The sequence below is a fragment of the Manis pentadactyla genome, chromosome 12 (assembly GCF_030020395.1).
Source record: "Manis pentadactyla isolate mManPen7 chromosome 12, mManPen7.hap1, whole genome shotgun sequence".
Taxonomy (NCBI): Eukaryota; Metazoa; Chordata; class Mammalia; order Pholidota; family Manidae; genus Manis; species Manis pentadactyla.
Window position 1 is genome coordinate 13,760,681 of NC_080030.1, and position 11,982 is coordinate 13,772,662.

An 11,982-nucleotide genomic window follows, 5' to 3' on the forward strand; every position below is an offset into this window, starting at 1 on the left:
CATAGCTGATCATCTGACACCCTTTAAATGATCAAAATTAAGGATATTTAAAGCATGCATTAATCGTTGATTTACAGTTAGTTTTATCCTATCAGGGAGTAATCCCTCTTTTCTTACTTTTTCTTTTTTGTTATCCTTAATCTACAATTACATGAAGAATATTATGTTTACTAGGCTCTCCCCTATACCAGGTCCCCCTCACGAACCCCTTTACAGTCACTGTCATCAGCAACGCAAAATGTAGAATCACTACTTGTCTTCTCTGTGTTGCACAGCCCTCCCCTTTCCCCCCCATTATGCATGCTAATCATAATACCCCCTTTCTTCTCCCCCCTCCCTTATCCCTCCCTACCCACCCATCCTCCCCAGTCCCTTTCCCTTTGGTACCTGTTAGTCCATTCTTGGGTTCTGTGAGTCTGCTGCTGTTTTGTTCCTTCAGTTTTTCCTTTGTTCTTATATTCCACAGATGAGTGAAATCATTTGGTATTTCTCTTTCTCCGCTTGGCTTATTTCACTGAGCATAATACCCTCTAGCTCCATCCATGTTGTTGCAAATGGTAGGATTTGTTTTCTTCTTATGGCTGAAAAATATTCCATTGTGTATATGTACCACCTCTTCTTTATCCATTCATCTACTGATGGATACTTGGGTTGCTTCCATTTCTTGGCTATTGTAAATAATGCTACGACAAACATAGGGGTGCATATGTCTTTGTCAAACTGGGCTGCTGCATTCTTATGGTAAATTCCTAGGAGTGCAATTCCTGGGTCAAATGGTATTTCTATTTTTAGTTTTTTGAGGAAACTCCATATTGCTTTCCACAGTGGTTGAACTAATTTACATTCCCACCAACAGTGTAGGAGGGTTCCCCTTTCTCCACATCGTCACCAATATTTGTTGTTGTTTATCTTTTGGGTGTTGGCCATCCTAACTGGTGTGAAGTGATATCTCACTGTGGTTTTAATTGACAAAATTACACTTCTAATTTCTCAGGAAAAAGAGACCTACGTGAATCTTAATAAACCTCGCAGGCTTTCCTTACGTAACCGCAGTAGAGGACTGTTTCCTCAGTTAAGTACCTGAGGAAGCAGCTGGTTTGCTCATCTTTAAACACCAAAATCACCCTCAGCTGGAGCTGCACAAAGCACGAAGAAATGAGACTAGTGACATAACCGCAGAATCACATTTCCCATCTCATAGATGCTCACTGCAGAACGTATACTTGTCAGGAAACAATGCTTCATGAATATTGTTACATTTCTGTATGGTCAGGACTTTCTTAGGAAACAGCTTTGGTATCTGGGTTAAATATGACTGCATAAGGATCCAAAAGACAGAGCCCACGAGACAGATAGAAAGTTTCCTCTCTCCCCAGAGCCTAATGTTTACACTCCAGGTTATTTAAGCGATAGAGGAGACCTTTCCTTCTCTTCCGGAGTGAGGATCTGTTTACATTCCAGAGCAAACATGTCTATTTCCATCTCCAGAAATGCAAATGGACCAAAGTGCCAGCTATCAATGTAAGCTCCAAGTTTCATGATTTCAGAATTCCTTCCTTGTGGTGCAAACCCCAGTGTGTACATAGGGTGTTTTTGCCTCTCACGGCATTACCCTGTGGAGAACTGAGACATAGGGAACCAACACCACTCACTCTCTGAGTAAATAAAAGGTATGATTTCAGATCCAAAACAAAAAAAATGAAAGAAAGGGAAGCTAGGACAGCCGCTGTGGCCATTCAGGGAGGTGTCGCCCTTACCCCGATATACTTTCTGGGAATGAAATGTGCTTGTCCTAGAGATAGACCACCAGGGGTTCAAATCCAAGCTCCTTCCCCAGTTGCTGGTGCCCACACAGCACACCTGCTGTGCCTCACCTCTCCTCCTCATCCAGGGGCTCCATTGCTTGGAAAAACGACATGAAGTGCTCCTTGGGCTCCAGGTCACACAGCGCAGCCAAGTGCTTTTGCATCTGGATCTAGTGTAGGATGGAAGCCACAATCATGCACTGTCATCTCCAAGATTCATCTGTTTTCTCAGTGGGCCAAATGAGGACTTGAATAAGGGTATGTGGAAATCACAACCCCTACATCTTTCAAATCCTTGGTGGTGACATCAGTGTGTAATCTCTCCTGGAATATATACTTTAGGGGGAGTTCTAGAGGCTTGTACTTGACCTGCCACACAGCATGAATTCCTTGCTTCCCTATTCTCGGTCTGAGGCTTCACCTGCAGCATAAGACCTGGAGACTTGTCTCCAGCCTGGAGCCCCCCCAAGGGGATGTTTGTGCTGATCGTGGAACTCCCCTCCAGGCCAGGCCTCCTCTCCTGGGTGGGTGAACACATCCTGAGAGCCCTTGGGGAGTGTTATGGGGAGACCAGAGCCAAGTGCCTCTGCTCAGCCTCCCGAGCCTTTTGTCACAGACGTCAGGCCGCTCAGCAGCCTGGCCTGGGGATGGATGACTGAGGGGCACCATGGGGGAGGACTGGGGACCTGGGAGCTTTGGGGGGTGCTCTGAGGTGTGAAGTGTGGAGAAATTGGGCTCACAGAAAGCCCCCCAATGGAAGGAGTGTACCTCTTGGAGGTGCTTTGAGAGACCAACTTCAGCGTTTTTTGAAAAGGAATTTTCTGGAATGTGTGGAGCAGCTGTGTCTCATTAAATGGGACAGTGCTTGACTGGTGCCCTGCAGCCGTGAAATCTACTTGGGTACATCTGCAGTGGTGTTCAAGATGTGGAGAGACACCCTGGGGCTTCTAAGCAACAAGTTTCTGTGTGATCATAATCTATAGGCAACAGGAAATTAGGTTCAGTTTCTGTTTGAACAGCCCTCCCCAGTGTTGCCAAAGTGTGCCAGCCTGGGTCTTAGAGCACCCGCTCTCCCTGAGCACCTTACAGGGGAAGGACAGAGGATGGAGGAGAACCTGGCATAGGTCAGGGCCCCCCTTCGTCATAGAGTTTGAGGGCTGGGGTGGGGTGGGCTGGGGCACACGATATCTGCAGGAGGGGCAGAGCTTTGAGAAGAAAGAGCAGTGTGGTGGCAATCCGTTCATCATTTATTACATTCTGCACAGGGATGACCCCAACCCCCAGGAACCATAAACCTCAGACACAACACCCAGACCACACTGCGCCTGGGGAGGCTTTTTCTCAGGGATGAGGGGAGCGAGTTGCACAGGGCTCCGCTGGGAGCATGTCCCGGGACCCTGCATCTGCCGGCCAGCCCTGCAGCCTCGGATGCCTCCGCTGGGCACCCAGGGGGCGGTGGTCCCATGCAGCACTGTGCCGTCTCTGTGTCCATCCTGGGAAAGGCTGGCCATGGTGAGGATGGGCCCCAGCTCTTCCTGGAACCCTGTGGCTACGACTCGGTGGCTGTCGGCACCCAGGCAGGAGTTGGTGTCATGGCGGGAGGCCACCAACATGAAGGGGAGCAACCTCCACATGGTGGGGCGGCTCGCCTCTGTCCAACGGGCCACAAGCAAAGGGGACGACACAGCACGAAGGTGGCCAGGTTGGCCGCGGCTACGTACGGTTCCGTGAGGATACAGTGGGAGCCTGGGGAGCTTCCCGAGGTGGCCGACGGAGGAGGTGCCAGAGCAGCTGCCCCAGCAGGGGCTCAGGATGAGCAGCGGGAGGAAGAGGAGCAGCAAGCAGACTGGGGTCCTGGGGCGCCAAGCGCCGCCTGCCCAAAGGGGAAGCAGCTCTCCTCCACATGCAGCCAGGACACCAGCAGGGCCGCGGGCCCGATGACAGCAGCTACAGGGCCACGCGGGTGAGCAGAAGAGGCAGGTTATCCGGGGTTCCCCCCATTATCCTGCTTCCACCCCGTCCCCACTGCCCTCTGGGCTCCGTACCCTGTGTGGAGGGTCCTGTCAATCACCAGCACCCGGGGGGTCCCTGTCACAGGAAGGCTCCTGAGCGTCACCTACTCACAGAGGAGGACGCTGGGTCCCAGAGGGGGCGGTGAACCACCCTTCAGTCTGACAGGAATGGTCGGCCGTGGAGCTGCGACCCCAGCCGCACCGGTCTTTAGGACGCCCCCACACCCAGCATGGCCCGAAGCTTCCCTGAGGCTGAGGAGCAGCCCACCCCCTGCCGATGGCCCCAGCCCAGAAACTCACCTGGCCCTGGCCGGCCCGTAAGTTTACATCTTGTGGGGCCTGAAGAACTGCAACAGTCCCTTTATGCCGGCCCTCTGGGCTGGGGGCTCCAGCTGGCAGGACAGCGTGTAGCTGCAGGACACAGGGACACCTGTGAGCCCCTGGAGCCACACGTCAGGGGGCCCTTCCCCCAGAGCCCGCCGGCAGCTGCAGCCCACGCCTGACTCCGGCCGGCCTCACCTCTGCTCCTCATCCAGGAACTCCAGGGCCTGGACAGAGGACATGAAGTGCTCGTCCCTCTCCAGGTCATACACCCCGGCCATGTGCTTGTGCACCATGATCTCGTCCTGGAGGATAGCGACCTGGGGCAGAGGAAGGACAGGATGCAGACAAGGGGGGGTGAGGAGTGGGGCACTGGATGGTGCTGGATCTTTGCTCACACAGGAACCCACTCTCAGGAAAGGTGGGGGACGGAGGGGTGGCCTGGTGCTGAGAGGTCCAGGCTCACTGGGGGCTCTCTCCTCTCTAAAGCTCACCATCCTGCACCCCCGTGCCCCTCTGGGCTCACTCACGTCCTCATTATGCTCCAGGAGTTTCTCTTTAGGCAGGTCAGCAAGAAACAATCCGAGGTAGGGGACCATGCCCTGTGCCACCGGGGTGAGGAGGTAATGAGTCCCCGCCTGCCCCAGGGGAGCCCACAGAGCCTCCCCTGAACCCCACACCCGCAGCCTCCAGCTCCCTTGGACCACCCTGTGCTGCCTCCCCACCTCCCTTCGCCCAGCTGTCCCCTCTAGGGCCCTCCCAGGGCTGGCTTTTGGCCAATCCCAGGCCCTGTGGGGCCCTGCACCTGTCCTCCAACTTCCCCCTGTACCCAGCTGCTCTTGCCCTCCTTCTGGTCACACCAATGCTGGCAGCTCAGGACTGGTGGCACCAGGAGCAGGTGCAGGGTCGCCCCCACCGCCCGTGACCCGCGGCACGCCTCTCTCACCTTCCTCTTCCTCTCCTCGGGTCCCATGCGGTCCTGCTGCCTTTCCCTCAATACGCTCTCCAGCTCCTGCAAGGTCCAGGACACTCGGGTGCTCATGCTCCCCTCCCACGCGGCCTCCCGCAACCAGACCGTGGTGGATGGATGGCTCGCCCGAGCCCCCTGGCACCTACGCTGTCCCCACCTCCAGCAGGCTCTCAGCCTAGAGCGACCCCAGCTCCAACACACACTCATACTTGTGGGGGTCCTTGGGCCACGGCTGCCGCCCTGAGAGGGTCAGGGGAGGTCCCTCTGCTTCCCAGGGTGCCCTGAGCACTCACTGTCACCCGGCTATCAGCACGGCTCCCCTCACATGACCAGGTGGGCTGGGCACAAAGCTGAAGCGCGTCTTGGGCTCCCTGGACCCTGCTCACCAGGGAGGCCCACACCCCAGGGTGACGGCAACCCTCCATGTCCGCATGAGGAGCCTGAGGCCACAGAGGGGCAGTGACAGGCTGAGAGGACCCAGGGGAGAAGCCAACCTTGCTCATCCACAGGCCCCACCCCTGCTGCTGACCCCAGGCCAGCTCCAGCCCTGACGGGGGCCTGTCCTCTGGGCCCTCACTGGATGCCAGGCCCACAGTCAAGTGGAGCCAGGGAGGGAGACAGACGAGACCCTCGGGGGCCTGGGAGATCCTACTTTCCCCGTCAGCTTCCCCCTCTCACCCCCAACACCTGGAGTCCTCCCCAAAGTTGTGCCACAGCGCGGCAGAGGACTTGCCCCGAGGACCCCTCCCTTCCAGACCTCCAGCCCCCATTTACCTTGAGGAGACGCTTCCTGGTAATCCACTTGACCTTCCTTCTCAGGTTTTTATACATCCTGGTGCTCTTCCTAAGGGGAGGGGAGAGGAGTAGGGAGATACATGGCCAGCAGGTGGAGCGTCTTGGGGCCGACCCCTTTTCCTGGAGATCCTAGAAGGTCCACTAGCCTGCAGGAGGCTTTCCACCACGGCCCTGAGCCCTGGGGAATCTGTGGCCTGGGGAGAGGGCTCCAGGTTTCCACCCAGGGCCTCCATTCCCAGTTCTCCCAGGGGCGAATCTGCTTTGGGCCAGGTCGCTGTCCTTGGGGCAGAGACCTCCTGCTGCAGAGCACAAGCTCAAGATCTCCAATGGGCTTCAACCCACACCTGACATTGGAGGAAACTGATTCCTGCAGGGGTACTCCTGTCCTAACTCACAGGGGGCCCCAAGAGCCTGCCATCCCTGTCCTTAGGCTCCGCCGCCTCCCAGGAAGTCCCAGACATACGGGTGTCCCTGTCCACTCAGGTACCCCAGTCCCAGAGACAGGACTACCCACCAGGAAACATGTCCCCAGGTCCTTTCCAGGCGACCTAAGGCACGACTCTGCAGGGCCAAGAGAATGGCACGAAGGGCCGTGAAATTCCTGAGGACCTGACACTCCTGGGAGGGAAGACAGAGCTGAGAGCGTGGCCTGCTTCTCTGCTTCTATCCCCCCATGAACTCCTGTCCTTAAGGAGACGGACACCCAGGGAGCCCAGCACGCCTGGTACCTGCTGAGCAGCCCTCCTGGGTGGAGGACTGTAGCTCAACCCAAGGAAGGGGCCAGGGATGGCTGTCCCACCCCTGAGGCCTGCGAGTCCAGGTCCACACATCCCTGGCAGGAGGGGCCCAGGGACGGTGCAGGGCAGACCGTAGGAACCCATCCTGAGAGCTGGCCAAGGAGGGGAGCAGGTACCAGGATGCCAAGATGGACCCGGGGGGCTGTCCCATGACTCACCTTGGCAACCCGGATCCAGAACTCCACCACTCGGGCCCTATCCTGGGCTGTCATGCTTGGGGTCCTGAGGCAGGTAGTGGTGACCAACTCTACCAAGGTGTTAAATTCCGTCAGGACCCTATGCATGGTGGGGGCCAGGTGCTCAATGTCTCCCGTCCGTGACTGCTTCTGTAGGTAGGCCTTGCATTCAGAATAGTTTATCCTGCTGTACAGCGTCTGTGGATCAGAAGGGAGGGAGGGTCATCCAGCTGTGTCCCTGGTGCCCCTGTTCCCAGGCAGGGTCACCGGTCAGACCTGGAGCCCAGGCAGCTGGGGACGTGCTGTGAGCCTCGTGGCCATCCAGGCCTCGGACACCGTCCAAGGAGGCGCCGAGGACTGGATGCACAGTAGCCCACAGTGGTGGGGAGCAGAGGGGCTCTGCTCGTAGGCACCCTCACTCACCTCCTCCCTGACGCACAAGGCAGCTCACGCTTGCCCATCCTGGGGCATCTGCCTCCCATTCTGCCACCCCGTGGGTCCCGCTGCCCACTCAGGTGCAGTTTCACCCTAAACAACTCCACCCAGGACCTTTGTTGGTGTCTGTGTCTCCCACGCAGTCAGATCCATGGCAGGGGCCTCTGAAATGCAGAGGCCATGGAAGCCTGCCAGGCCAATGGCCTGAGGACCTAAGGCCCTGGCAGCACCTCCCTGAGCACCCCTCCCCTGCCTTGCCCCTCCCAGCCCACCAGGCCTTGCCCCCTTTCCCTCCACTCCAAATCATTGGTCTGCAAGGACCCCAAAGTACCAGCCCTACTGTCCCCCTGTAGTCAGTGAGGGCTTGGGGGTGAGGAGAGTCTCTCGCGGCACTTGGTGAGACCAGGGGGAAGTTGGAACGTGGGCCCAGATCACAGGAGTCCACGTCAGGGGCGGCAGGTCAGGGGCAGCCCGTGACACAGGGCAGTCCCACCCCCGACGCCGAGACCCCGCTCCGCTCACCGCAAAGGCCAGGGTCAGCTGCTCGGCCACCAGGCAGAAGGGAAACCCCAGGATGGTCCGCTCCTCCTTTCTCGTCACATCCCGGGTGCTCGCAGCACAGGGGTGGGCAGGCTCCGGGCCCGGGTCTGGCTCTACTAGGCCCGGTGCCATTGCTGCAGGTGCCATGGGCCCCAGGCCCGACGGCTCATGGGGCTCCAGCTCTGGGACAAGCTCCATGGCTGAGGCCACTGCTGGGACATCCTCCAGCTCTGCAGGGGCTGAGGCAGGTGACACCGGCCGTCGCTCCAGCACAGGGGTCTCAGGGAGCTCCTGGACTCGCTGTTGCCACGAAGCTGGCCCTCCCTGTGTCTCTGGGGCCAGCTGCCTCTGCCGTGGGTCTGGAGCAGGACACAGAGAAAGGGTCACCCAGGGGCTGATTCCCCGCGCCTTACAATGACAGAAGAGCCCTCACTGCCTTGAAGGGAACCCCAGTCCGGAAAGCCCACCCTACATGGTCCCCTGGCCACAGCCCCTCACCTTCCAGCTCTGTCACCGTGGGCCCCAGGTGCTCCTCCTGGACCAAGTGGTGGAGGACTTGACCCTCCAGGGTGGATGAAGGCTGGCTGCCATGGAGGTCACTGGGCACATGCTCGGGCTCCCAGGCAAGGCGCCTAGCCCGTCCCATCCTGCGGCTGGGGTAAGGCCTGGGGGTGGCAGAGTGAGAAGCCTGGTCTTTCCAGCCGCACTGCCCTCCGGGTCCACCCTTGTGTGGGCCTGGCCGCTGTGCACTCCCCTGCCTGTCCAGGCACCTGCCCCTCCCCCTTCCTGACCCTGCGTGTCTGTCCTGGGATCCCATCCTTTCCCATCCTCCCGAATAGGAAGTCCCCAGTCGTCAGCCCACCCATGGGAATCCAAGGATGAGTGACCTGCTGGGCTCTGCTGTGCTCCCCTGCCCAAAGCTCCAAAGCCCCAAACTCCACCTCCCCCCATTCTGTGAGATGCGCAGCGCCCCCTCTGGACCCGGTGAACGCTCACATTTTCAGTTCCTCCTCTGGCCCCTCGTCATGCCCCCTGTTGCTTGAGGAGGCCGTGACGGCATCACTTGTGACACTCCCTGGCCGTGACCTGCGGATGACGTCTGAAGTGACTGCCCGAGTCCACCCGGGATGGGGTCCCAGTATTGTGTCTGCTTCCTTCACTCAGTTATGCTAAGTGTCCCCAAAGGGTCTGCACAAAGTGGGCCCTGCATAGCTATTGTTGCTTAAGGAAGTCCTACCAGAACCTGTCCAGGTACCCCTCTCCTGCCCCCAGAGGTCCCTCATGTGGCCACAGTGAGGACAAGGACCCGGCCCAAACACAGGGAATCGCGAGCCTCCGTTCCAAAGGCTGCTTCCCATGTGCTTTTCCAAATGAGCCAGGCTCCAGGCCACTGACGGGTGAGGCCAAAGGCTTTCATCGGGTACAGAGAAGTAAGCCCCAAAGTGGCCCAGGTTGGCCGGCAGCCCTCTCTGCACTGCTGGGTGCCATGGGAGCCCCTCTAAGGCTCCTCCTGAGTTCCCCATGGGCACCCTAACAGGCTGATCGCCAGCCACCCTGCCCGTCAGAGGAGCACGCTGTGGCTCAGACACGTGGGGACACTCAGGACACACAGCGGGCTGTGGGCAGTGGCCCGACTGTGCCGAGGAGGGGTTGGGTGCTCACCGGGGGAGCCGCTGGCCCGTGGTGGGCTGGTCAGCGTCCTCGGGAGGGAGGGTGGCCTCAGAAGTGCTCCGGCTGGTGTTTGGAGTTGGTTCCACTCGTACCGAGCGCTTTCTCCCCTTCCTCCTCACTCCTGTCCGGGGAGCCCTGCACATGGGGACCTCAGTCCCATGGACAGTTGGCTCAGATTCACGCTGAGAGGGGGAGCAGGGATATAGTCAGTGGGAAACCCAGGACCCACCAGGACGAGGGAGGCTTGCAGCTCACCCGAGAGCCCCCAGCCCCCTGGGATGCGAACAAGGAGAGGCACGGGGTGCTCCTGGGAATGAGGTTCCAGGCCCCCCTGGAGTGGGACTGTCGGCCATTCGTCGGAGGGCCCTGACAGGTTGCCAGGTGTGGAACGGGGTCCTGGGGTGTAGACAGCCTGCTCCAGGTCGAGGGAGATGGAGTAGCTGGGGAGGAGGCACCCATGGTTGCGTGGACCTCCCCGCAGGGGGCATTGTGGGCCCCCAACCCTGCCCCAAAGATCAGGCACACAGGGTGACCTTCTGCGTAGACATCCAGTCGCTCAGGGAAGAAAAGGTCACCCCCGGGCCCAGGATTGACATGTGGGTGAAGTACCTGGTCCCAACACTCACCTCCACATCTGAATGATGAGACCAGAGCTGTGACACTGACTGCCCCCTGCTCCCCAGCCTTCAGTCCCACCCATGCCCCATGCCCACCGCGCGCACACACAGGGGCCGGGGGAAACGTCAGCCCAGGATGGGTCACACTCGTGGCCTGGCCCTGGAGTGGCCCGCTCTGGGCTGCCCTGTGTTACCTCGGGGCTCCTCGGGAGACACGGACAGAGGCGTTGGAGGTGGTCTCTGAGCCAACGCCCACAGCGAGCAGGAAGACTCTCCCTCTCGGCTTCCCTGACTCCCACGCCTTCAGAAGGCTCCGCACAACAAGACCGCATGTTGCTCTGTCGAGCGCCTCCGGTCAAGTGAGCTGGACTGGGGTCTGCGACCAGGATCTGGGTTCTGTTCGGGTCACAATTCAGGTTCTACTGGGCGTGTCATCAGTGACATCACTTCTTCAAGGGTCCATTTCCTGGGACCCTCCCTGCATTCAGACACGCCCACATGCCCCTCTGGGCTGCCGACTGCCCACCCTCCTGGCCCTTGCCATGCATGACTACACAGATCTCCACCAGAGCCGTCCCCTCGCTCTTTGGCAATGTCACTGGGGTCCCAGCTCTGATGAGACAAGAGCTGAGCTCAGGCCGCTTTTTCTCACCAGTTCCCTGTCCTGCTGAGGCCACAGCACCTCCCAGGAACTGCCCAATGTCCCAACCTGCACAGGGAGGGTCATGCCAGACATTCTTCCCTAGGGACATGCCTACCAGCAGTGTAGGGGGGTTCCCCTTGCTCCCCAGTCTCGCCAGCATTTGTTGCTCCTAGTCTTTTGGATGGTGGCCATCCTAACTGGTGTGAGGTGATACCTCACTGTGGTTTTAATTTGCATTTCCCTGATGATTAGGGATGTGGAGCATCTTCTCACGTGGCTATTGGCTGTCTATGTTTCTTTGGAGAAGTGTCTTCATATCCTCAGCCCATTTGTTAATTGTGTTATTTGCTTTTTGGGTTTTGAGGAGTGTGAGTTCTTTATATATTTTGGATGTTAACCCCTTGTTGGGTATGTCATTTACAAATATATTCTCCCATACTGTAGCATGTCTTTTTGTTCTACTGATGGTGTCCTTTGCTGTACAGAAGCTTTTTAGTTCAGTGTAGTCCCATGAGTTCATTTTTGCTTTTGTTTTCCTTGCCTGAGGAGATGCATTCAGGAAAACGTTGCTTGTTGCTCATGTTTATATTCAAGAGATTTTTTCCTGTGTTTTCTTCTAATAGTTTTATGGTTTCATGACACACATTCAGTTCTTTGATCCATTTCAAGTTTACTTTTATGTATGGGAATAGAGAATAATACAGTTTCAGTCTTTTGCATGTAGTTGTCCAGTTTTGCCAACACCAGTTGTTGCAAGGAGCTGTCATTTCCCCATTGCATATTCATGGCTCCTTTATCGTATATTAATTGACCATATATGCTTGGGTTTATATCGGGACTCTCTAGTCTGTTCCACTGGCCTGTGGGTCTGTTCTTGTGCCTGTACCAAATTGTCTTGATTATTGTGGCTTTGTAGTAGAACTTGAAGTCTGGGAGCATAATCCCCACAACTTTATTCTTCCGTCTCAGGATTGCTTTGTCTATTTGGGTCTTTTGTGATTCCATGTGAATTTTAGAGCTATTTGCCCAGTTCATTGAAGAATGCCATTGGTATTTTGATAGCGATTGCATTGAGTCTATAGATTACTTTAGGCAGAGTGGCCATTTTGACAACATTAATTCTTCCTATTCATGAGCACAGAATGTGTTTCCATTTATCGGTGTCTTCTTTAATTTCTCTCATGAGTGTCTTGTAGTTTT

General features: G+C 57.1%; 2 protein-coding genes across 2 annotated transcripts; both read right to left on the reverse strand.

Annotated features, from left to right (window-relative positions):
• Positions 1-3,544: 3,544 nt before the first annotated feature.
• On the reverse strand, positions 3,545-5,180 carry LOC130679727 (ral guanine nucleotide dissociation stimulator-like). Its single transcript, XM_057489164.1, has 5 exons — positions 5,085-5,180; positions 4,669-4,740; positions 4,337-4,458; positions 4,118-4,228; positions 3,545-3,752 (listed from the first exon to the last, which is right to left on the reverse strand). Exons 1-4 carry the CDS (start codon positions 5,178-5,180, stop codon positions 4,141-4,143), a joined length of 378 nt encoding a protein of 125 aa, XP_057345147.1. The 3' UTR covers positions 3,545-3,752; positions 4,118-4,140.
• Positions 5,181-5,736: 556 nt separating this feature from the next.
• LOC130679728 (ral-GDS-related protein-like) lies at positions 5,737-9,801 on the reverse strand. The gene is made up of 6 exons (XM_057489165.1): positions 8,848-9,801; positions 8,350-8,504; positions 7,834-8,210; positions 6,859-7,074; positions 6,414-6,521; positions 5,737-5,948 (listed from the first exon to the last, which is right to left on the reverse strand). Exons 2-6 carry the CDS (start codon positions 8,495-8,497, stop codon positions 5,769-5,771), a joined length of 1,029 nt encoding a protein of 342 aa, XP_057345148.1. The 5' UTR covers positions 8,498-8,504; positions 8,848-9,801; the 3' UTR covers positions 5,737-5,768.
• Positions 9,802-11,982: the final 2,181 nt, after the last annotated feature.